The following is a 27,207-nucleotide window of genomic DNA, read 5'->3' as shown; positions in this document are numbered from 1 at the left end:
GTTCTACAGTAAGCTGAGGCAGAAGGATCACTGCAAGTCTGAGGCCAGCCTAGGTAACACTATGAGTTGAAGGACAGCCTGAACTACATAGCAAAACCTTGTCTCAAAAGGAAAAAGGAGAAGAAAAGAATCACAGAACTAAATGTAAAACCCCAAACTTAATGTAACCATTCTTTTCCTAAAGCGGACATGTGAAAAATCACAGGCCAGAACAAAGCATTTGCAAAAACACATACCTGATTCAGAACTGTTATCCAGCATATCTGACAAGCTGAAAGCTCAATAAGAAGTTAACACAATTAAAAATGGGCAAAAAATGTGAGCTCACTTCACCAAACACGTGAAATGTATACAGAAGCATGTAAAAAGATGCTTACAGTCATCAGACACAGGAAAATTAAAACTGCAGTGAGTTACTACTTCACATCTCCTTCAATGGCTATTAACATTAAAATAATCTGGAAATGCCATGGACTGAGGAGGATTCACAGAAATTGGAATTCATGCAGTAATGCCAAGAATGCAAAATGGGACATTTTGGGAGAATGGAAATATTTCACAAACCTGTATACCAAAAAGGGTTTATCTTATTATATACATATGATCTCAAAAAAACCAAGCTTTTCACAAAAAGTTCAATTTTTAAAAATATTTAAATATTATAATGAGTTTTCCATTCAAAAACTCCTTTCCTCATGCACTTCTAAATGGCTTTCTGAGGGCCTCATATAACCAGTCATCAAACTTGTACCATACAAGGTAAGATAACCATATATTCCATATTCTGGGACAATCTGTTTATAATGAAAGGGAATTTAAAACCAGTCACAGAAGCTTCAAAAGGGATGAAGACATGTAAATCATTCCACCTCTGCCAAAAAACTCCAGGCGCTCCATAACTACCTAAAAGTAAGTCATCAATAGTAATCAATAAGGAAAGATTCTAAATAACAAAGCAAATCTTACAAAAGGAAAAGGAACCACTAAGTAACTACCAAGCTGTATTCATACATACTTCCCATGGGTAAATTAGGTGAGCAGAGGAAGAGAAACATAGGGACAAGAAAAGCAAAGTTCACATTCTGAAGTCCCTCATATCAAACAAAAAACCTATCAAACTAACAGTTATTTGAGAACAGCAAGCCAAACAAAATCACAAGACTTCCTAAAATAATATATAAGCACTGAAAGTCAGAGATAGTTGTCACTGTTTGTGGACTATAACAGAATACATCACAAGAGTGTTCTCCGGGGTAGAACTGGAAATTAAGAGATATTTCATTATGAAATACCTTCACGTAATATAAGTAAAGCGGGGAATAGTGGTGAGGCACACCATTTCTTTAAGAGGTAAAAGAATCCTAAAAACAGAAATTATTGAGCATGGGAGCACTCATACTTCAGAATCCAAAGCAGTACAGGCTAAACCAAGAGTGTAGTCCAGGTTCTATTCCACTGACCTGCTCCAAAATCCTCAGAAAGTCACCTAACCTCCCTGGTTTTAGTTTTCTTGTATATAATGGTTGGATAAAATTACCTTTAAAGCCTGTTTTACAAATGTCCATCAACTGATGAATGGTTAAACAAAATGTGGTATACGTCTGGCAGGTGATATTATTTGCCCATGAACAGGAATGAAGCATCATTACATGTAACACTGCATCAAAGATGAACCCAGGAAACATGCTAAAGAAGCCAATCACAAAAGTCTATGTACTGTATGTTTCCAGTTATATGAAATACCCAAATTGGGTAAATCTTTAGAGACAGAAAGGATATTGGTGGCTCCCTAGAGCTTAGTGCAGAGAGGAATGGGAGAAGGATGGAGGGCAGTAGCTAAAAGCTGTAGGACTGGGAGAGGGGGCAGAAGAAGACAAGTAATAAAAGGTGGCAATCTGAATACGCCAACCACTACTAAATTGTGTAACTTAAATACTTGCACTGTATGATATGTAATTACATCTTAATAAAGCTGTCACCAGAAATGGGACAAAATAAAAGCTTGAGATGTTAGAAGAATTAATTACCAGCAGACTTATACTCTTAAGTAATATTAAAGGAAATCCCTCAGGCAGAAGAAAAGATTACTGAGCAGAAATGTGGATCTAGAGAAAGGAATGAAGAGCAATGAAAATGGTAAATTTGTGGGAAGATATTTTAATATTTTAAAAAGATAATTGACTACTTAAAGCAAAAGTTGCCTAACAGCAGCAAAAAGGCAGGAGGATGAAATGGACATCAGACTACTACAAAGCCATTTTACTGTATGTGAAGAAGTGTATCCCTTGAAGGCAGATCATGACAAACAGAGGCCACAACTACAGGGTGTCACGGGACACGTGTCATCCCAGCACTCAGAAAACTGAGGCAAAAGGATCACCACATGAGTCTGAGGCCAACATGGGCTACACTGTGAGTTCAAGGCCAGCCTCAACTACATAGCAAGACGTGTTTCAAAAAAAAAAAATCCCACATACACACATACATTAAAAAATCAGTTACAGCCAGGAATGGTGGTACATGCCTGTAATTCCAGCACTCAGGAGGCTGAGGCAGGAGGATTGTTGCAAGTTCAAGACCAGCCTGGGAAGGGGCAGGGGATTTAGCTTAGTGGCAAAAGCACCTCTCTGGCAAGCACAAGGTCGTGAGTTTGATCCCCAGTACTGGAAAAAAAACAAAAAAAGAAAAGAAAAAAGACCAGCCGGGGCTACAAAGTGAGCTCAAGGCCAGCCTGAACTGCATAGTGAGACCTTGTCTCAAAAAGACAAAAAAAAAAATAACTAACCACAGAAATGACAAGTATTTTGAACTGAATGAAAATGAAAACAAAATCAAAATTTGTGGGTTACAATTAAAGAAGCATCTAAAGAGAAATCTGTATCAACAAATACCTAAATTTGGAAACTGGCATAGGCCAGGGATGGTGGCACACACTTGTGGATCCCAGAACTTGGAAGGCTGAGTCAGGAAGATCACAAGTTCGAGAAGATAGCCTGAACTACACAGTGAGCTGAAGTCCAGCCTGAACCATATAGTGAGACTCTGCCTCAGAAACACAGAAACAAACAAAACACTGACACAGAAAAGCCAATGAAAGCCAAGATCAGCCAAGAAATGAAACAAATCAGAAGCCATGAACTACAAAACAGAAATAAAGGGGGTGGGGGAGGAGACGTGAAATTCAAAACTTTTGTTAGGACCAATAAAGTAATGATAAGCCAGACTCATCAATAAAGATGATACAAATTATCAATAAAGAATGATGTAACATCTCCAGATTTTACAAATATTAAAAAGATAGATGAATCAGGTGTGGTGGCAAATGTCTATAAATACCAGCTATTCTAGAGGCTGAGATAGGGTTGGTAAATTTAAGGCTAGCTTGAGCAACTCAGCATGAGCCTATCTCAAAATAAATTTTTGGGGGGCTGGGGATTTAGCTCAGCGGCAAAAGCGCCTGCCTGGCAAGCGCAAGGTCGTGAGTTCGGTTCCCGGTACCCGAGAAAAACCAAAAAAAAAAAAAAAAATTTTTTTAAATGGGAGGGGATGCAGCTCAGTACTTACCTAGCAGGTTAAGCCCCTGTGTTCAAAGCCCAGTACCCAAAAAAGGAGGGGAGGGAAGAAGGACAGAAAAGAAAAAAGGAAAATTAGGAACAACTTTATTTTAATTAAATGGATATATTCCTATTTCCTTGGAAAGTACCCACTGCCTAAACTCACCCAAGGGAAAAATGCAGACATGTTTCACATTTTAGAGAAAGTGAATTTGTAGTTAGAACATACCTACAAAGAAAACCCTTATCTCAAAGGGCTTCACTGCCAACAATTAAGGAACAAACACCTATTCCATACAAATTCACTAGAAAACTGAACAGGGAATATTTTCCAAGTCATTCTATGAAACACACATTACCTTAAATATAAAACCTGACAAATTATTTTATAAGGTTTTAAAAAAAATCACAGACCAATATTCTTAATGAACACAGATGTAAACAATCATACTCCAATATGGACTGTATCATGAGGCTACCTCATGACAAAGTGGGGTTTGTCACTCGACTGCCAAACTGTTTTAAAATTGTGAAATCAAAAAGAACAAACTCGGAAGTTTTACACTTCTGGATTTGAAAAGTTAGTATATAATGCTACATCAGTGAAGACCACAGAGCTGATGTAAATGAAGACAAACTGGTCAACAGAACACAACCAAATCTAGCAATAGGTCACTGATGTCCACCAAAGATGCTAAGGCAATTCAAGAAACCATTCTTTTCAATAAATGGTACTGGAACTAAACAGCTGTATTTTTTTTTTTTTTTAAAGTGACCTCACCCTTACCAACTGGCACTGAAATAGTAACTCAGAACAGGCCAAAGTCCTAAACATAAGGGCTAAAACAGTAAAACTTACAAAAGCAAAGCTGTATGAAAATCTCAATGCTCTTAGGTTTGACAAAAACTTGTAACGACACAAAATTAAGTTATAAAACCACAATCTGAACATCATCAAAATGAGCAAGTCTGCTACTTTTAAAAGTATTTATCCCATCTGGGTATTTATCCAAATAAAGGATTTTCACTAATCACTAAGTCAAATACCAAATTTAAAATTAGTAAATGATATACACACTTAAAAAAATTATACAGTTGCCAAATATGCATGAGACATTCTCAACACCCTTAGTTATTAGGGAGATATAAATTAAAACCACAGTAAGAAAGATAACACCAGACATCCACCAGAACCTAAAGTTTATATCAACATTGAAGAAATTGTTGGAAAACTGGAACTCTCATATAGGCACTGGTGGGAATTTAAACTTTGTTCAGGAATATATACTACAGCTCTGTTTATAAGAGCAGTGAACTGCAAAACAACTCAACCGCTTGAATGGGTGTATAAATTTGCAGGTTATCCATATAACAGTATTATTTAGTAATAAAAAAGAACACAGATGAATCTCAAAATAAGCACACTGATTCAAGAAAAGCTAGACCAAAGAGACTAAACACATTCATAAAGAATTCAGGAAAATCCAAACTAACCTATAGTGACAGAAAACAGATTAGTTAAGTGGGAATACAAAAGGGTAGGAAAGAAAAATTTCAGTGGTGACAGATGTGATCATTATCTACACTGTGGTGTTATCCCACGTTATATTTTAAAGTGAGGTTTCTTAATATGCCAATTATACTTTTAATAAGACTTAAAAACAAAGATGGCAAATGCTGTGCTTTTTCTCCTGATGCAATATATTCTTGTTTTTTTTTTCGTAAAGGCTAACACTAAAATTACCTATTAGCCTTCAAAATTTACGTTACACAAGCTTTACTATTTATATTTATCATCGCTAAACTCGGAAGATAAAATCTAGTTGTTTAGTACTATCTAAGGATATATTCTAGAAACACTACAAATAAAATATTTTGAACAGCAAAGTTATTTTTCCATTAACTTACACTGTACATATTTTGTTTGACTGTTTTGTTGAGACAGGGTCTTGCAATGCAGTTCAGGGTGGCCTTGAACTCACTATGTAGCAGCCCAGGCTGACCTCAAACTCACAGTGATTCTCCTACCTCAACCTTCTGAGTGCTGGGATTACAGACATGCTCCATCACACTCAGTCTGTACCTATTTTCAAAATGCTATATCTTCATTCAGTATAATTATAAGTGGCAACAGATCTCACACACACACTCCACAAATTACAATGTACAACTTTTCAGAAATAATCCATCCTGCCAGTTTCACAAAGGCACAAAGTAGTTTCACTAATGATTCGAAAAGATCATCAATCTAGCTTGTTTATATTAGAGTACATTTTTCTTTTATTTTGGAGTCACTACACTATTTCTATTTCCAACAGTACAGTAATCCTGTTCTCATTCCTTATCTTCATACCATTATCTGGTCTATCTATCTAGCACATAAAAATATACAAAAGAAAAAAAAACAGCTTGAGTTTATTCAAAACTCAACTGTCTACAGTTAGTTCTAGCTTACCTCAGTCAAGTCATCTGTGTTTTCATGGTCAGGACACAAAGAGAAGTGTGGCTTCTTTTGCTACTTCTTCGAGTTTATTCTTGAGATCCAAAAGTAAGGAAGCAAAGTAAATCAATTTTCTTTGCCACAGCCTTTGTTTTCTAGGGTTTGGAGTTTTTTGGTCTCTTTTGTTCTGATTATTTCAGGGAAAGGGGGATGAGGGTAGGACTGATGAAAAGAGTAAAAGCTAACGATTAAAATAAATTTGGGGCTTAGATGAGGATATTTCAAATCATACAAGACAAGTGGAAATTAGCTGCTAATTGTTTTTTGTTCATCACTCTTTCACTGATTGCCACTACAAAAAACATGCAGAGGCCAAAAAGCCTTGCTTTATCTAACTAAAGCCCATGACAAGAATTTAAAATGTGTTCATTCATATACAATAACGACAAAACAATGTAAAAATTCTGCTAAGTTTGAAGTTACATCCTCTTACAGAAAACCATAAAAAAAATTCCTATGAACTATAGATACTGACTCTTAAAAAATAACCCATCCATCAGTCCAAAGGCCTATTTTTTAAAGGAAATATATAAACATTAACACCACATACTGTATCTTTCTTACAAATCAAGCTGTAATTCAGATAGGTTTACTCAATTTACTACAGAGATAGGTTAAAGTTTTAAAATGCAAGACTGCAAAGTGATACCACAATAAATTCAAAGTTAAAAGGTCTGTTTTCACCTCTTTCCTCTGAAGTCTAATTCCATTATAGCACTAGAGTTAAAATGATGAAAACTAATCAAAAAAAGTTCCAAAATATATATTATCATTCTATTAAGAGTCTAAAAAGATGTTCCACTTCACTATACTGAAGAACAGAAAATACTAACATAGAGCCAGGTGTGGCGGCACCTGTCTGTAATCCTAGCAATCAGGAGGCTGAGGCAGGAGGAAAGGCTAGCCTGGGCTACATAGTGAGTTAAGGCAATCATGAACTACACAGTGAGACCCTGTCTCAAAAAACAAATCAAAAAAATCATACTGTAAATGTGAATTTGGCTTTGGGGACAAGGCAGTTGAACAAATCAAGAAAACAAAAATCTCATTTATAAAGCAATATTTCATATAAAACTATAAAGACCTAAAGGATACAGGAATAGGAATCAATTATACCCTACTTGATAATATCATTAAAATAAAAACTTGCAAATGATCTAAACTAAAACAAAGCACTATTTTTATCCATGTTGTAAGCAGCAGAGCAAAATTAATTTTGAAAACATTTTTTACTGAATAACTAGTCTAAAGATAACAATATGCAATGTATTAACCACCGTTACTCTATTATCTTTTTTTTCTTTTTTTCCTTTTTGGTACCAGGAATAGAACTCTAGGCCTCACACTTGCCAGGTGGGTGCTGTGCCGCTGAGCTATATCCCCAGCCCCTATCATCTTGCTTTAATATTTTGTTTTACTTTTTTTTCTTCTTAAAATAAAATTTAAAAAAAAATACATCCTTGGAAACCACAGGAAAATCAAACTGATTTGTGGCACTGATAAAACTATAGTAAGTCCCTGACTTATGCACATTCGAGTTGTGAACTTTCACAGGTGTAGTGAATAAGATTCACAGTGTACTAGGTAAGAGTCTCCCTCAGATTTGTCAGATTACGAACAAATCACACGAATGTTCTTCCAGTCGGGGACTTACTGTACAAACAAAAATTTCCCCACCTAAGGATCAATTTGGTCAATGTGTATGAAATATACTCACTGTTCAATACAACATTTCTTGTTTGTGTTTTCTTTTTAAACTAGGTACTGAGATTATAAATTGCTGTGTAACATCTACTGAAAAACCGACTTGGTACTTAATATCTTTATTCTCAAAGTTAGTATTATGTGGTTACTAATATTTAATAATTTAAAACACAACAACAAATTCTCTTCTTACTAAAGCATCCCATTTCATTAGGAGAAATGTCTTCTCTCAGGAAATTCACATCAGAACAAAGAGTTCTGAAAAGAATATAAAATAGTATTGCTAAAAAGGTAAGATCATCTAAGACAACCCTACAAAAAAAGATTTCACAGTATCCAAATGATTGGGTTCTAAAAATTCTCTAGCTCATCTCTTAAAAATGTCCTAATGGAAGAATTACAATCGTGCTGAGTTCTATTCCACCTTCATGATTTTTATTTTAGTCTACCTTTGCCTCTGTAAGCCATTTTTTCTGAATCTAGTTGCAGTTTCTAAAACTTTCAGCTGGTATGCACGCAGAAGAAAACTTTAGAGGAGGGCATTCTTTGGAAGCCCTCCTGTGGGAACACCTTTTAAAACAAGACATTCCCTCACATCATATTCTGCCATTAACTGTTGTGTCAGCTATGAGCAGAGAAAAGCAGGTATGAACTTGGAAGGGAAACAAATGAAAGAACTACCTTAAGAGTAATGGAGTCTATACACAGAAAAATTTAGAAACTAAAGCAAAGAAGGAAAGTAGGTGGCAATATTTCCCAGGCCATTTACCAAGTTGCTTGTTTTGGATCTTTTTTTTTCAAGTGAACATACTGACTCTTCCAGAGAGGGTTAAGCAACATCTGACGTAATTATCTTAAACAAGAGATGAGAAACATGGATTGCACTCTAAGGTACATGAAAAATACAAAAACAACAGAGTAAGACCCTGCCTCTTAAGATTTAATAATTTATGGTTTGCCCCTGAGGGCTTCAAGTTTAAATATGGGGCAGCAAATGTAAACAAAAAAATTCCAGCACAAAATGATTCTGTGCTAAGCTAGAAGCACAGCACCAAAAAAACACAAAAAACAAAACAGCACAATATTTCACTGATCAGATAAGAACTGAAGTTTTCCAAGTCTTGAAATGAAAGCCACAATTTACTAGACAGCAATAAACACAAGTTTCAGACAGTTATAGATGTATATGTGGCAGGCAGCATAATGGCATAAAAGAACACGTTCAGAGAACACTAGTGAATTTGACCAGAAAGTACAGCACCCAAGGTTGTTAGGCAGACAAGTTACTTTACGTGTTTTCTTTCTTTATCCATGTGTTTTCAAGGCAGAATAACAGACTACATTCTGCAGACCAGTTTTGAGACTACTGCAGTGGTACTGGTACAGGTCTGGGCAACAAAAGCTTACAGTTAGTAAAGTTATATACTAAATTAAAAATGAAATAATGAAATAAATCAAAATAGTAGCACCCTAACACTACAGAAATAAAATCAGTACAATTTGGTTATAAATGGGTTCTAAATTACTGTCCAAAGAATTGTTTGGGTGTTGTCTTACTTTTCTCTCATTGCTGGGACAAAATACTCAACGTCCAAAATTAAGGAAGGAAAGGTTTATTTAGCTCAGTTTATGGAGGTTTCAGTCCATACTCTGCTGGCTCCAAGGCAGGGTGGCATGGCAGAAGAAGGGTGACAGTCATGGCAAAACAGCAAAAGCAACAAAAGCAAAAAGGGAGGAGCAGAAAGATAAGCCTCTTTCACGCCCTTATATTGTAGGCAGGCTAAACATGCCAGGGGCAGGTGGAGCACTTAGACCCATAGTCTCAGCATTGCACCAGGAATCAATTACAAACTCTACAACTCAACCCCATGACTGCATGAGGTTTTGGGGGGACATCTAGACATAAACCATACCAGGTGTATACTAGAATACATTACAGAAAAAAAGACTTAAAAAGAGTAATAGGTAATCCTGTAAAGTTGAAAAACATAGTGTCAAGTGAAACTCTACTAATACAAGTGAGTTAGAAATAATTAGCTCTAAACATCATTTAGTTATCTGTTAAAATAGGAACATGAAAATATGCATCAGATGAGGTTAACATTGAGCCACTTGTATGTCAAACGCCCATTAAATATCAGGTCCTTATCTTCACTGGGTAGAGTCAAGATCACTGATGAAGTGTTTCGTGAACTGTACTCCACTGTTCTTAAAAATGAACTAAAAAGGACCGGAGATTTAGCTCAGCGGCACAGCGCCCACACGGCAAGCGCAAGGTCATGAGTTTGATCCCCGGTACCGGAAAAAAACAAAAGCAAAAACAAAAAAAAAAACCAAAGATGAACTAACTGTCCTTGTAGGTCTGAGTTACATATAGCATATAACCTAAACAACTGATGTTCAATAGACAAATGCTAAAATCAGGAAAAACATCAAATGTGCACAGGTTCTATTAGATAACAAGCTCTGCTGTGGGGCATGACCCAGTATCAACTATTTCGGTAATTAATATTCTCTACAAAAAGTGTCCTTCTTTAAATTAAATAATACTGTATAACAAAGATCTATGTATGAATTGCCCTAGGGCTACAGTACACCAGTTAATACAGACACATCCGTCTTCCACACTAGGTGTTCTGTCATGATTTCCTAATCTCAGACATCCTGAATAGGATGACCGAATCTAGCTTTGGGTCAGCCTGTATTGACTTTAATATCTTAAAATGGGAACACTGGAGAGAGGGATTTACAAATAAAAAAGTATAACTGAGATAACTGTGGTAGTTGATATAAACTCAACACTACCAAAAATTTTTAACAGATAAAACTTTCCTATTCAGAAAACCCAAATGCAGGCCGGGGATATAGCTCAGTAGCATAAGCACCTGCCTGGCAAGCGCAAGGTCCTGAGTTTGATTCCCGGTACCAAAACAAACAAACAAACAAACAGAAATCCCAAATGCATCAGTATTTGTATATGATGGTGGAATACAGTAAGTGCCATTACAAATAATGTTTTATTTTCTATAGAGTCATTCTTTTAAAATTGCCAAAACTGACAATTCACTGTATTTTAAAACTGGAAGACAGAGAAATAATCAATTAGTTCTGAAAATTTCAAATTTTAATTGCAAACTAGGAATTTATATCCCAACCTAGCATGTGCCTTTAATACATACATAAAGTAGTAACATAAACTGTATACTGTGAAATTTTTAAGAAATCCTAGACAGAAATTCCTCTTCCACAATAGAAATCTTTGAAAATGACTGCATCAAATTTCATCCCAAAAGTAAATCAAAATAGTCATATTCCACACTCTTTACGTTTAAAAAAAAAAAAAAACTAAATGTAGAATTTCATGTTGCTGAGATCTGAGAAGATTAGGAACAAGTTTTCCCTACAGTATATGACGGATGCTATGTGGAAGATCTATAGTCTTTTATCTATACAAAAGGATGGGTAGGGGGCTGGGGATTTAGCTCAGCTGCACAGCACCTGCCCAGCAAGCACAAGGTCGTGAGTTCGATCCCTGGTACCAGAAAACAAAAACAAACAAACAAAAAAGGATGGGTAGACAAAAAATGGGCCAATGCCAAGTAAAATCATATTGACACAAAAGAGAAAAATCTGAAATTCAAAAGGCAAAGAACTTTCTACACACCTACCTACCCTACTACTACTCCCACGCTGAGCACCAAAATATAATAATTCCTCTTCTTACAAATATGGTTCAAGAAAGCATACCAAAAGTACTTGTCAAGATGAGCTGGGAGCACCCTATGATGTATTTTGTCCCGTAGTTTCTAAGAACAAGCTGTACACAGTGACTTACTCAATATTTTAATTATAAAATAAAGGCAATACAGTTAAAAGCCAAATCTACAGTACAACACACAGCCTGAACACCCAATAATATATGCTCCATCTGATTCTGCCCAGGAGACAAGTACCTTCCACGGCACCACTGCCTTGGGACAGTAAATTACTCAAAACTCACTGCTGCTTCCCAGTGATTTCAATGATGGTATACAATGTTCTTTCAAAGAAGTGTGTAATTTTCTGAGTAGAACAGCATTTTTAAGAAACTGACTTTAAGAGAGCATATATTGTATATTCTTAGCCCTGTTTTAATTGGTATACTTCTCCAAGAAACTGGATGAGAAATACACAAAACTTTATAAAGAGAAACAGAGCAACACTAAATCCCAGACATGTTAATTTTTGTATTACAGGTAATCTGATTAGGCTAATAAAATAAACCTGAGCAAGGTAACTGCTCAACTGGCATTATTTTACTCCCACCTCTAATCTAACTTTCCCTAAAAGAGTGATGTATTCTTTGAGATGACAAACGTGGAAGGGAAATAATACAGTTTAAAAAAAAAAAACCCACTGGGTACTATGATAATTTGTCCATTTAATTAAAGCACCTGTCTTCTACTCTACGGGGTATGAAATTAAGGTTACTTTTCTGAGCTTGGGCTTCTTCAACTGTAAAAGTTGCAGTAACAACTACCTCTCAGGATTGCTTTGAGTATTACATTGTGGGAAGAAAGACATAAAAACTGACAAGCAAAATATAAAGCACTATGCAAATACATAGCAATTCAGGATATCTTAAGACATATGTTTTAAATGTTCAAGGACCTAGTGCATTATCTGGCTATTAAGTCAAGTTATAATTTAAAAGGGTCCCAACTGGACATGGTGGTGCACACTTATAATCACAGCACTCTGACAGGCTAAGGCAGGAGGGTTACAAATTCAATAAAGGGTAGGGGATTGTAACCCAGCGTGAGGATCTTAGATTCAATTCCAGTACCAGAAAAAAAGTTAGGGTCCCAAACTGTAATCCTGGAAAATGAGAATTATATATATCACTACTAATATTATAAAATCAGCAAAGCTTTTTTTAAGACTGACCAGACAACCTAAATAAACAATATGCGTGACAAGAACCCTAACACTAACATTGTGTAGCACACATTGTTTACAACGGGTATTCCGCGCCTAGGTCTGTGCCAAAATATGCTACATGTAGTCACTCATTTTGTCCTTGTAAGACCCCTACAGAGAAGATATTTTCACATTTTATGAACGAAAAACTAAAGCACAGGTCGAAGTAACCTGCCCCAAATCACAAGATTAGCAAATGGAAGAGCTACTGTTATTCAGACTTGGACTGAACACCAAAGCTCTCAACATCTCCTCTACCATACATCAGTCACCAACCAAACGTAGCTATTAAACACCTGAAACATGCCTACTCTGAATTAAACTCTCCAATTATCAAACAGATGCAAGATTTTGAAAACAGCCTAAAAAATGTAAAATATCTTACTGTACAATTGTCTCACTGTTTTGTCCCAGGAGTGCTGGGATTACAGCCTGCAATTGGTTACACTTTGAAAATGATATTTTGGGTACAATGAGTTAAAATACACTCTTGGAAGCAATTTGGCTCGCTTTTTACTTACTTTCTGTGGCTACTATTAAATTTTAATAGTAGCCACAGTAATTTAATTTGCCTTGAAATTGTAATCCTCCTGCCTCAGCCTTCTGAGGAACTAGGACTACAGACATGTACTACACACCCAGTAAAAGTTTATTAACATAAAACATGGTTTGCTTAAGTTTCAGTATTTCAAAACAGAAAATCTTAAAATTCTCTCATAAAAATATTGCCTTTCTCCGAATAGAAGTGGTAAGACTTACCACATGCCACAGAAATTATAAAAAGCATTTATCATCTCAATCAGATATATATTTTCATCAATCATTCCTTCCAGATATATACAGAATACGGTGGTTATGAACTTAGTTTGTTTTATGATTGGGGGGAAGATGGATGCATTTGTGTTTACGTGGGGAAGATGACCACGGTCATGTTTCTCACCTGACATGGTGTTTGTGAACAGACACAAAATTTTGCTGAACACTTTTGTGAAATGAATTGTTTGCAAAAGAAGTATTACTAAACCAAGGTATTACTATATAGGTGAACAGTATAAAATATTAAAGTAGGATCACATAATTTATAATTTTTTTATTAATACATTATGAAACATTTCCTTCATCATTATATATTCTTTGTACTTTTTGAACTCACTTTGAACTACAGACTTGTGGAAAGTTGTAAACAGTACCCAGAGCCCCACGTAATCTTCACTAGTTTCCTTGCAATGTGTACTTTCTTGATTATAGTATGTCAAAAACCAGAAAATTGGGCTGGGCATAGTGGCACATGCCTATAATCCCAGCAGTGAGGAGGATGAGGCAGGCGGATCACTACGAGTTTAAGGCCACCGTAGGCTACATAGTGAGTCTGTGGTCAGCCTACCATATTGTCTCAAAAAAAAATCAAAACCAAAACCAAAAACCCAGAAATTGACATTACTTTGTGTACGGCGTGTGTGCATGTGTGTGTGGGTGGTTCTATGCCCCTTTTTGTACTTTTTCAACTTTAAAAATATTGTTACAAGTTTTACATGACTAAAAACTGTACATATTTATGGGGTAAAGTGCTGACCTTGTACACAATGTGTAATGATCAAATCAGTGTAACTAGCATTCTCATCTCTTTAAATATTTAACATTCTTTATGCTAAGAACATTTCAACTCCTTTATTTCTTTTGAAACAAATAAATTATATATAGGTTGCTGTACACTACAATGCTACAAAACACAACTTAGCCGTCATTATTTTATTTTGGTACAGTCAGGCACTTTCCTGGTCACTGGGACAAAATACCTGATACAGTACCCCTAACTTGAAGAAAAATAGGTTCGTTTTGGCTGTTTCTAAGATTTCAGTCCATGGGCAGCCAGGCTGAACAGAAACAGCCAAGTGGATGGGCTGGAAGTAGGACAGCTGCTCAAGTCACCTCAACCAGGAAGCAGAGAAGGAAGGAGCCAGGGAGGATGTCAGACCTTTCCCGGTCACACCTCCAGCTACCGCCCCCCGGCCCCCAAGACCATGCCCCCACTACTAACAGCACTCAGTTCTGAACTCACGCATGCATCAGCTCAGTCCCCCGCTTACCCAAGCAATAATCTCAAACATGTAGGCTCACTACCAGCCCTAGCCCTCACAACCACTCATCTGTTCACAAGCTCTATCACTTTGCCGTTTCAAGAATGTTAATGGCATCCTACAGTATAAATAAAACTTTTTAAGATTAACTTTCTTCACTCAGGATAATATGGCTGTGATCAACCCAGGTTATTCTAAGTATCACTACTTTGTCACTTCTGCTGCTCAACAGTATTTCATGGTATTGCTCTGCCGCTCACCTACTAGAGGACATTTTGGGTGTTTTTCATTTGGGGCTATGACAAAGCTGTGAACATGTTTTGGGTGAATATATGCTTTCCCTTCTCTGGATAAATGTCCAGAAGCACAACTGATAGATCTTATTGTAAGAAATTACCAGACTCTTTTCCAGAGTGGAATATAACATTGTACATTCTCATCAGCAATATATGACAAATCTAAAAATATTTTTAATAGCTGCAATATATCCTATCTTCCCTAATCTATATGTTAAACAACTCTGTATCTGTATTGATCCTAATTTAGGTAATTTTCGATTCTGTTGCTGTTGTTACCATACCACTGTTACACAAATGACATAGTCAATACCAGAAAAAATTTCACACACACAGAAAAAATTTCATGCACAGCTCACATATTCCTAACTAAAAGTTATTTTAAAAATTATTACCTCCAATTCAAATGTTAGCAATGCAAAATAATAACTGATTTTAGGATGTAAAAAAGTTTAGCTGATATGTCTGGTGATTTATAAATATTTCTTGCACACTGTATTCATTAATTAAGGAATCACTTTCAATGACAAATCGAAACCCCACACACAGGTCACAAAATGTTGGTTGCCTACTTCTCTTAAATTCACTTTGGAACGCCAAAACCCATACCTATAACATCAAAATCTTCATTAGGAAACATGGCTTTTCTTTATAAGAATCTAATGCTATTTAAACCAGCAGTTCTCAAAGTGCTACCCAAACCAGCAGAATCAACATTACTTGGGAATGTGTTAGAATTTCAAGTCCTGTGCTAGAACTACTTTAAAAAAAACTCTGGGATGAGACCCAACCATGTTCAATGTATGGTGTTTTTGTTTTGTTGTTTTGTTTTGTTTTGTTTTGTTTTGTTTTGAGACAGTATATCACTATGCAGTCCAGGCTGGCCTCAAACTCAGGGTGACCCTCCTGCCTCAGCTTTCCAAGTGCTGGGATTACAGGCATGCACCACCATACCCAGCTTTCAGTGTATGTTTAACAACCCTTCCAGGTGGTACTGATTCAAGCTACAGTCTGAGAATTATCACCACAAATAAATTTAGAAAAGGAACATTAAATAGGGACTCCCTGCAATACAAAACATTTTTAGTGGAGGATATGGGTAGAATTTGTTATGCTACTGATACTAGAAATTAATTTTGGTTCTTCCCAACATGAAAATAATTCAGACAGAAACTACACTTTTGCTGTAGTAATTTTCTACAAATAAGAAATCCTAAAACCATGAAAAGAATCCCTTAAAAGAATCGTCAAACTTAAACCATATCATGTATTTTTGAAATCAAGGATTCATTTGTTTTCTCTCGTGCTGTTATGGCTTGTATCTAGATGTCCCCGCAAAGCTTCCTGCAGTCAAACTGTAGGTGGGGCTTTTCTGGAGGTGGCTAACTTTAGGTTATGTAGTGGTGGGATTAAGGGTGTGGTGCTGGGATTAAAAGTGCCCCACCATAGATGTAGGTGGCACACACAAAAGGCTGGATGGGATACAAAGGAAAGAGACAGATCTGCTGCTTCTGCTGTTTCACTGCTGTTGCTCATTACTTTGCAGTCTCCTGCCTGCCTGACATGGAGTATTTCTCCTCTGTGATGCTGCTCTGCCACACCACTCCTTTCTACCTTGGAGCCTGCTGACTATGGACTGAAGTCTCCTCAAACTGTAAGCTGAAATAAACCTTTTCTCCTTTAAATGTGAGCTGAAATAAACCTTTTCTCCTTTAAGTTTTGTTGGGTATTTTGTCTCGGCTACGAGAAAAGTAACAAAGACAAACGCACAGCCAGATTTTCCCACATGGTACTACCACCTATCTCATTTTAAAATTTCAATGAAATAGTTTATTAAAGCACAGAACTTAAGAAACTACAGTTAAATATTTGTGGTCCAATAAGCAAATAAATACTGCTCAACAAATGATAACAATTCTCAATGCCTGCATTAAAAGTGACATTTGTCTCAGTATGTTTTTGTTTTGTCCTAGATTTTCCTATATATAATAAATATTTATTATTTCATAACTAAAGGATAAGGAATCAGTGACCAAACTATAAAAACAATCTACAGACTACTACTACCTTTAGATTTTACCCATTTTCACTAATGTTCTTTCTTTTACCTATATATAAAAATTTATGTATTTACAAGACATGAAAAGCGATACCAGAAATACAGCTTTTATTTCAAGGAACTTATTAAAGTTCAAAATCAGAAGTGAACATATAATAAATACCAACTCATTAACAAAGGTGGTATATTCAATTATGGTCACAATTTCCTACCTAGTAAGCATCCAGTTGTCCTTTTTCAAGCGATTCTAAAGACTGAGCTATGCCCAGTCAGCTACAGTATCCCAACCTTCAGACAACAAAGAATGATCCAGGGAATTGGACGAAAGGAGATTTAACTCTAGTCACTTCTTCCTTTGATACACTAAGTCCTCTGAGTCCAAATGTTATCTTCCTGATTACTAACTACGTGGACCAATAAACTTCGTTTTTTGGTTTAAGGTAGCCTGGACATGGATTTGTATTTTCTCCCAACTGTGACTAGCATTTACAATATTAAAATTTCATTTTGTAAAAGAATAAGGAAAAAGCTAATAAACCTCATAGTCTACATATGACATCTAATCTGTTCTTAGCACTGGTCAGGTTTTTTTGCTATTACTAACCACCATGCACCATACTGTGTCTATAACACTCAATATGCTGATTCAATTGGTACTCACAACACCCTGTCCTTCCCAAAGGTAACCAAAGTTACATGTTAATTTGTATTGCTAATGTTCCTAAAATTGTAAGATGATTTTTAATATCCCTTTCACTAATTTCTTTTCCTAGCCAGAGGATAATTTAAGCAAATTTTCTAAGTTAGCAGAGAGCTGAAAAGAGAGCAGTAAGCATTATTTAATCCTGCTTAAAAATAAAAGTTTCACCTGATTACCCTATGATTTCAACTACTCATGATTGACAATTCCTATTTGGCACCATTTGACCACTTTTGTCAAATCACTGCATAGAAATAGAAATATAGTTAAATAAATGAGTGAGTTAAGACCTCAAACTAACAGAAGAAATTAGCTCAACTTACTCAATGAAGTACAGTAGTAGTATAGATGTAGAATATTAACTATGAAGTGTATCAGGTGACAAATATCAAGTTTTAAGTGGTGAACATGGCAGAGCTTAAAGCCACTATGACATTTCAACAACAGTCAAAATGTTCTGTAACCATTTTTAAACTGTCTTAGGTGCCAGTTTACATGATCCTACTTCTTTGTCACACCTTATTTTTGACTTCTCAAAACTAGTTTTATACCACACGATCAATCCCTTGGCTTCTTACCAAACTTTTCAATATGACTTGTGGCTACTGAAATCACCAACTAGGCAATCAGGAAAAGATAAAAAATTATTAACAGTTAATGTTATTTGGGCAAGCATGGCAAAATTGTGAAGTAAAACTCACCCCCAGGAAGTACTTCACAAGCATAGCCCACCAGGGTTGGCAAACTTTTTAAGAGATCGAGTGCTCAAATTACAACCCCAAATCCACTTACTTATCACAAAGTGCCAATGCTACAATAAACTTGAATACTGAGGTTGTAATATAGACAAAACTCATACATTAACATCTTTTGTCTTAAAAGAAAAGAAGTAACATGCGTGTCATAGGTTCACCACTACTGGCCTGCACAGTCAAAGGCTGCAGTCCTGTGCTGAAGTTCTAGCACTTGTATAAAACACAAAACTAAAAAACCAGCAATACTTTTCCAGGTTTACTTCACAAAGGCAACTTTTTCCTAATCCAGTAACATTACACTCACAAAATGAAAGCCCTAATATGCTGAAACTTCTGACAATATTCACTTATTCTATACAGTACGTATTATTGAGCCTCTACCAAGAGCCAGGTACTGTAAGCGACACAGGAAAGGAAAGGCTTCCCTAAGACATCTAGGTAGGAGGACAAACAGAAGTGAGCCAGGACACAAAAAGGAAACAGGGAGAGCGTGTGGAGGTGTGGAAGTAAGACACCATGGTCTGTACTCAGAACCAAGCAGTTTCACAGAAAACACACACCCTTCATGTGAAGAATAGATCGGGTAGTGGCAAGCTGCTTCCAGAAATTCTAAAGAACAAAAAAGGACCAAAAATAAGCCCCTTGTGTGGCACTTAGATTTTATCCTAAAGGTAATGAGAAAAAGGGATCATTTTAAACAGGAATGGGAATGCTATGTTTTGCACCACTGAAAACACTTTCTTAGATAAATTCAGCTATTCAACCTGCAGGATATGAACTGACTTTAAGTTGTTCAAATGGAAATGCCCAAGAAGCAGGCTCATTTGTTTGTCCTCTGTGCTTGTACAGTGGGGTTTAATAAATAGTACCTGGGAATAATAACCTGTGAAAGAAGTGAAAAAGCATCCATGACAACTAGAGAGTGAACCATTAATGGGGGGAGATTAACTTCTATCAACCCCATACAACAAACCTGATGTCTGAGAATCAAGGCTCCAGCATCACGCCTTCCCCAAAGAAGGCCCAGAGACTGTCCCTAATTTCCTTTAAGAAAAAGAGAAAAGCACTTCTCATCTCTCTCCATCTCTACTCCTTCTATTAGTTTCAACAAATTCACTCAGTTCCTCAAAAGCAGTTTTCCACTTATTCAACCAATGCCTTAAAACAGAAATAACCGATGATCACTACTCCTGAAAGGTAAAAATTTGACTTCTTTTACACACTCTACAGAGCTTTATACACCAGGTCTCACTGTTTCATTTATGGATGGTGAACTCATGCTACAGCCAGAAGTGAAAGCTGTTAAAAAATGTAGGCATGTTAATACCAGACATGATGGCACATGCCTGTAATTCCAGCTACTTGGGAGGCTGAGGCAGGAGATCTATATTCAAGGCCAGTCTGGACTACTTAACAAGACTCTACCACAAAAAAAATTTTAAAAAAGGACCGAACATGCAGTTCACTGTTAAAGAGTGCTTGCCTAGCTTACCCAGAGTTCAATCCCCAGTACTGCAAAAAGAACACACACACAAAAAAGAGCATGGGCATGGTGGTGTAATCAATCCCAGCACTCTGGAGGCTGAGACAGGAGGATAGCTGCAAGTTCAGGGCAGCCTGTGCTACCATAGTGAGTTCAAGGCCAGCCTGGACTACATAGAGAGACCCTGTCTCAAAAAAACAAAGCAAAGCAAAACAAAGAAGAAAAAGAAAGAGGTGAGGGACAAAAGTGAGGTCCTTTCTCAGGAATATGTAAGGAAAAGCTCTGCCTGCAAAGAGTTAAGTTCTAGGATATTCTTAGGGTAAAACAGCAATGGTAAACAAAAACTGCACAAACATGGATGATTACTACAAACATAACAACAAATGAAAGAAACCAGACCTATAAGTTTATATATTCCAACTCTGCTCACACAGAATTCAAAAACAAGCAAGCTAATCTCTCCAGTGATAAAAGGATAGTGAGAGCAGTGGGGAATTTTCTGGGAATGTCTCTAAGAATCTTATGAAGAATTTGAGTGCCAGTTACAAACATGTGGTCATTTTGTGAAAGTTCCTTAAACGTTTAAACTTAGGATTTTCACACTGCTCTACATAAATACTTGTATTCAAACTTTAAATAAACAAAGTTACCGGTGCACTCCTTTTGGCAAGTATAGACAAGGATGATGCAAAGAGAAAAGTACTGGTGATGGGGCAAAAGAGAGTAAGAGCCAGAAAGATTACAGAGTGTACCAGCTCAAGTCCTGAAGGAGCCATAGAGACCTACATTACTTACAGTACAGCAAGAAACTCAATTCCTTCTGGTAATTAATTTGCTGAACTACAGCACTTCAAGAAATTTTCTAAATCTTACAGTTTAATCTTCAGCACCTGAAGAACACAATAAACGTACACCACATGACTAATATATAACTGAATCCATTCATAAACTCCCATTTTCAATGACTAGAATATACTAGGAAGTTAAGTTGATTTAAGTGTAGTCTATAACCTACAACTAAGAAAAATTTCATAACCTGTGCACCAAGGCTCCAGTTCTTAACTGTCCTAACCAAATGAGCTAAATAGCATAGGTAAACCCACAGAAATAACTGTCTCCTGACTCCAGAAGGAAGTACCATTATGTGAAATGAACACAGTCCTCCACTCAATTCTCAACACTCTGTACTTCCTTATGCAAACTTCTTCCTAGTACTTGTCACTAGCTGCAATTATCTCTTCTTTTGTTTCATTTTGTTCACTTGCTTATTTTCTCTTCCTCTCATTGTAGCTCAAGCTCCATGAGAACACAGACTTGTCTATCTTTCCACCAGAGCCAGATGGCTGTGTGTTCAATAAAAAACTTGTCAAATAACCACAACTACCCAGGTAATTTACTCTCAGGTCACCAAGTACACGTTAAGATCGAGTCTGGACCAATAAATCAGTAAGTCCAATACAACAACCAATACAAAATAAAATATGACTCCACTCCTGGGTAAGAGTAATCTTTTGAATACCAACTTTTCTACTCACTTTGAGATTAAAAGGTTTGATGATCTGGAAGACAGAGGTAATTTTTTCACATTTTATGGAAGATTTTTATGAAACACAAACACTATAACAAAACCAATGTGACCTAAGGCCCAAAGCACTCTTGTGGCCTCCCAGGGAACATGGGCCAAAAGGCCTGTCTCTGCCCTAGTGTGGGGACCTCCTGTCCTTTCTGGAAGCTCTCCTTTTTGAAAAGCATTACAGGACAAAGCCCTTTTGAAGTTTTGAGCAAAGGTAACACTATGTTGCTTTTTCTCAAAAAACTTCTACAGTACTCCAGGACTATTTAAGGATTGTGAGTTGTTGAATATCTGAATTTAAGGGGAAAAGTTCAAAGTACAAATGCAAAGAATGAGAGTTACCAAGGAATTATTTTATATGCAAAACATCTGCTTCCTCAACCCTTGCAATTTATCACCCTGAATATCACCTTTTTCAAGTTTGGAATTGTATTAAAATATTGAAGTAACTTCCCTCACTTCTACTTTCTATAATTAAAGCTCTAAAAACAGCCAGGTGTGGTGTCACACACCTGTAACCCCAGAACTCAGGAGGCAGAGGCAGGAAGATTGCTATGAGTTTGAGGCCAGCTTGGGCTACATTATGAACACAGGACCATCCCTGACTACACAGTAAGATCTAGTCTCAATAAAAGCTCTAAAACCAATGAAATTTTTACTGGCAGGGGCAGTATTCAATTAATCAAGTACTCCATTAAACATGATGTTCATTCACCATAATAAAAATCTACAGTTGACTAAGAAAGTTCCAAAGCTATGGTAATTAGACGAAGTACAAATTTTCCAACTTTTCAAGTGAATGCAATTTAAACAGAACTGGAAGGTAAAAACACATCTCTATTGGCAAAGAAAGACACACACACATATACATATACATGTGTATGTATATATACATATATGTGTGTGTACATATGTGTACGTGTGTGTGTGTATTTATTTATTTACTGCTATGCATTTCAGGCTGGCCTTGACTTCACTTTGTAGCCCAGGCTGGTCTGGAACTTGCAACGAGCCACCCTGAGTGCTGGGATTACAGATGCCGCCACCATGCTCCACAACATTCATCAATATAAACCAGTGTTTTGTTTTGGGACTGGGTCTCACCATGTATACCAGGCTGGCATCAAAGTAGCTATTCATCCTAAGCGGGCCTCAAATTCAAGATTATTCTGCCTCAGCCTCCCAAGTGCTGGGATCACAAGCATGTACCAGTATGCTCAGTTACAGTTTTTACTTTACAGACACTTTTTACTTTACAGACACTGCATTCAGAGAAATACCAAGACCACAAAAGTAAAATATGCTTATCATCAGGTCCAGGAAGTTACTCTGCCCAGTATCTGAGAATTTCAACTTAGCAGATGAATAGTTCGGTAAATTTGTAGTTTTATTTTCTTCCTTTAAAAACTGGTACCCTTTCTTGAGACTGGTAGAGCAGGACAAGAAATACTACTACTTCAGCTTTCACCCAGGAAAGAGATAGTATTTCTTTCCCATTAACATGCCATTTTACGCACACACACACTTTCTCGCTCCCCTTTACTTTCTACCTTGCAAAACACCTGAGTATATAAACATTGTGGAAAGACAACTTTCTCAGTTTCTTAAGCCTCCTCTATGCTCTAGTATTAAAGGACTTTAGAACACATCAAAGTATGTGCATGACAGACTCAAAGCTGATGTGATGGCAGTGGATTGTGGTGATGACTGCTTAACTCTTTAAAATGACTTTAAAAATTGTTTAATTACATTTACAACAGGTGAATACTATGATATGCAAACCATACCTCAACAAAGCTTTAAAAAAGTAATAATAACCAACATGGGCTACAGAGGACAGTATACTTAGAAGAACTGTACCAAACTACTGTACCAAACCCCCAACATATACTTAATAATACATCTAAGGTATAAATATGTCTCTCTATCATCCTCGGAACTCGCAAGTAAACCATACTTTTTTGGTGGCTTTGTTTTTGTTTAGTTTTTTGAGACAGTGTCTCACTATGTTGTTCAGGCTAGCTTTAAACTCACTAGTAACCCATTCTAGCCTTTAACTCCTGGGCAATCCTCCTGCCTCAGCCTCCCAAGTGCTGGGGTCACAGGTGTGTACCACCACACCCACCCCAAGTAGACAATATATATTAAATTCCCCTTGTTTTTCTCTTAATGTGTTCCTTAGGACTTTCTCAGGTTCCTTTGTCCCTGTTCTATGATGCTCCAAAAAGAACCTAAGTCCTCATTTCTGAATAACCTTCATAATTCTACTGGCAGAATTAAAAATTATCTGACACACATGCCAATACTAAGAGCTAGCAGATGACTTTGTCGTAGAAATTCACCTTGCCCTAAAGAAACGGGGGCAGGGGATCCTTCTAACTGGTTTCCAAAGCCACCTTACTTTGTATCCTCTCTTTTTCTCTTGTAGTGCTGGTGAACCAACCCAGAAACTCCAAACTTGCAGGGTCTTTGTAATTTGAATTATGGTCAGCTGGGTTCAAGTCTTAACATCCTGTTAACGCTGCCCTGCCCTGCCCTGCCCCTCCCCCAATGCCTTCAGCAGTATCTACTACTTCCTAGGAATTTAATGAATATTCTTTGGATGACTGGCACTATTTTCTAACTAAATTAATATCAACTCTTCCTTCAACGGGCCATTACAGCCCTGTGCCCTATTGGACACTAATTTAAAGCTGTTTTTGCTGGCTTGTCTGGTAGATGATGGTGACAATAATGATTAAAAACTCCAAAACAACCACAGACTAGCCAATTGGCTAAGGCTGTCAAATTACAAAGCACTAGTTTAGACAATGAAACACAACTCCTGTGCCAATCAACAAATTAAAATCAACAATTTTGCCTATTACCCCTCATCCAAAACCCAACTACAGGGCTAGGGTGGTAGTTCAGTGGTAAGGTGCTTGCCTAGGGTGAACTAAAAGGCCCTGAGTTTGATCCCTAGTACTGCAACAAACAACTTTCTTGCATCAATACCAAAAATGTCTAGTTCAAACTGATGTACAAAAAAAAATTCCAAGAAAAAGGCCAAGAAAAAAGCACTGCACTAAACCAATAAAACAGATAAATTAACCAAGGGAATATAATGGATAGGAAAGGATGAAAATCTGCCAAAGTCATTTGCTCACAGGAAGCCCACCCACAATGTAAGAAAGCCAAAATACTCCATTTCTGATGAATGACTACCTCTAAATGGATCAAAAACACTGAAGTATTGACAATAACCAAAATAAATTTAGGCCAGGTAAAAGTATCCTGAAATGACAGTTTAGTTCTCAGACCTGTGAAATTATATTCAAACCTTACTCAGTCGCAGACATCAAAAAATTACATCAACACCTAAATATGCTATGTGAGTTCCTTTTCCTTAATAGCTGGGTGTGGTGGCACACACCTGTGATCCCAGCATTTGAGAGGCTGAGGCAGGAGGATCACCACCAGTTCGAGGCCCACCTGAACTACACAGCAAGATCCTGTGTCAACCAAAAAAAAAAAAAAAAACAAAAAAAAACTACGACTTTAATAACATATTTGTTTAAAAACTGAATTTCACTGTTTTCACCTGTAGCTCTTAAAGGTTTAAACATCTAAATAAAAGTCAAAATCCTCCACATGCTTCCAAAAAGTTGGGAGTCAAGTTTTTTAAATATATGTAAAAACTGAAGGGTATTTTCATTATGAGATAACTGTTCCCAGCAATAAATCAGATGTAAACTTTTGAATTTGGTTTAAGTTTCTCTTCACCACTAAGGATCTCAAGTTCTTAGGAGTTTCCTAGTCATTTACTTGAACATCATCTACAATAACACTCAAAGCAAAACCACAATAAAGAGGTTTGGCCTCTGTGGGATTCTACATGTAAAAAACATTACTCATAAATAATACACAATCACTACTGCTTTAAGTAACAGATATATTTCTAAACTCTCATGCCATCTGATGGAATCCCCTATTTGAGATAGCAAAACAAAACCTATGAAACCACCAATTTTGGTTTTTCATTTTAACTAAATCTACTCTACAATGATAAAGTTGACACAAATTAACTTTAAAAAAATACTTACAGGGAAATACTGAATTGTTTTATTCAAACCTCTTACTCCTTAAGTGTTAGTGGAATTCACAGAACATGTCTTCCATTAAGGGGGCCAATTAATTCTAGTTTATGTTTTCAGGTTGTTCAGTATCCTGCTTAGTCCCAGACATAAATAAAGCCATGAAATCTGAACATGAGGGTCACTCAAAACAACATGTAGCTGGATATGCGGAGTACTACAAAACAATCATACCGGAACAGCACCAACTCGAAACCAAATACCTGATGAGAATTTTGGCAATCGACTTTCAAAATAACTCCTAAAGGGTCCACTAAGAACTCATGTCTCATTTTTCATCCACGCCCCAATGCCTGTCCACTAAATGACACCAAAAAGTTTCACTTCAAACTCTTAACACCACTGAAATTCACAATGAAAGTTAAGATGACTGGGAGACCCCAAAATCAGTTTGACATTTCATCCCAGTACACTGAAATGTTAAGTCTAGAACAGTTGTTTTGATACCACATGCAGTTTACCACCTTTATCACTATGAAAATTTTTTCAACTTTTTATCATCATGAAGCCTTAAACACAAACTGCAATACAGTAACCTATTGAATTTATCATTTTAAAAAATCCTCACCATTCTACATAAAAATGCCCTTTATTAACCCTCCAACATTTATTTTCAAGTGAAAGAAAAGAACAGACATTTGCAGCTCAGGAAAGGAAAGAAACAACCAGCCTCACTGCACTACCACCATTCAATTTCTCAAGAGAGGAAAAAAATAACTCAAGACAGGCAAATTAAAACCATTTTTCAGATGGCAAAAGTAAAAAGGTCTAGTGTCCTACAACCCACAGCAATAGCACTGCTTCTTCTCTTTCGGCGCCAATACCAACAAGCCAAAGGATGCAAGTGTCCAATTCAGTGTCTGTCTGAAATAGGAAAACCTGGGAAAATTCCTTCCCATAAATCATTTAGCGAACACGAGGCACTGCACCCAACACGAAACACACACAACCCCAAACACCTCACCCAACCCCAGACACAGAGAAAGCCGTAATCAACAAGTTGCAAACAGGGTAGAAAAGTCTGGCTCACCACCCTTCTCCCCCACCTTACAAAAAAGTCCTTTAACAAAAGGTAACACAGATCTTTACCTGGTGGAGGTGCCTTTCCTCACGTCGCAGATGCTGCATTTAAAGGCTTCGGCACTGTTTCTGAAGGTACAGACGCTACAATCCCAAAAGCCTTCGTCTGCGGCAGGTTTTGCTTGTCTTTTTGGCCTTCGGAGAAGTGGGGAGTGGGAGAAAGAGCAGGAAAGAGGCAGAGACCAAGCAGGAAAAAAAGGGGAGAGAGAGAGAGAAAGCAAAACACAGGCGCTGGTGAGCCGTCGTAATTTCGCAGGAATCCGGCGCTGGAAACTTCGCTCGGGCGACCACCCACCCACCCTTTCCGGGGCCCGGGAGAGGCCGAGCGACGGG

The 27,207-nt window shown here is 36.9% G+C and overlaps 1 protein-coding gene across 1 annotated transcript in view; it reads right to left on the bottom strand.

The window, feature by feature from the left end:
- Positions 1-27,009, bottom strand: part of Rybp (RING1 and YY1 binding protein) — a gene marked incomplete at its 5' end in the record, with an annotated part of 74,373 nt that extends 47,364 nt beyond the window's left edge. The window contains 1 exon segment of the mRNA XM_013513794.1: positions 26,884-27,009. Within this exon segment, the coding sequence (XP_013369248.1) occupies positions 26,884-27,009 (126 nt within the window).
- Between the last annotated feature and the right edge of the window lie 198 nt (positions 27,010-27,207).

Source organism: Chinchilla lanigera, unplaced genomic scaffold (genome assembly GCF_000276665.1).
Source record: "Chinchilla lanigera isolate Chin_1 unplaced genomic scaffold, ChiLan1.0 scaffold00020, whole genome shotgun sequence".
Taxonomy (NCBI): Eukaryota; Metazoa; Chordata; class Mammalia; order Rodentia; family Chinchillidae; genus Chinchilla; species Chinchilla lanigera.
The sequence above is the reverse complement of the archived record's forward strand: the minus strand, read 5'-3'. Positions and strand labels throughout refer to the sequence as shown.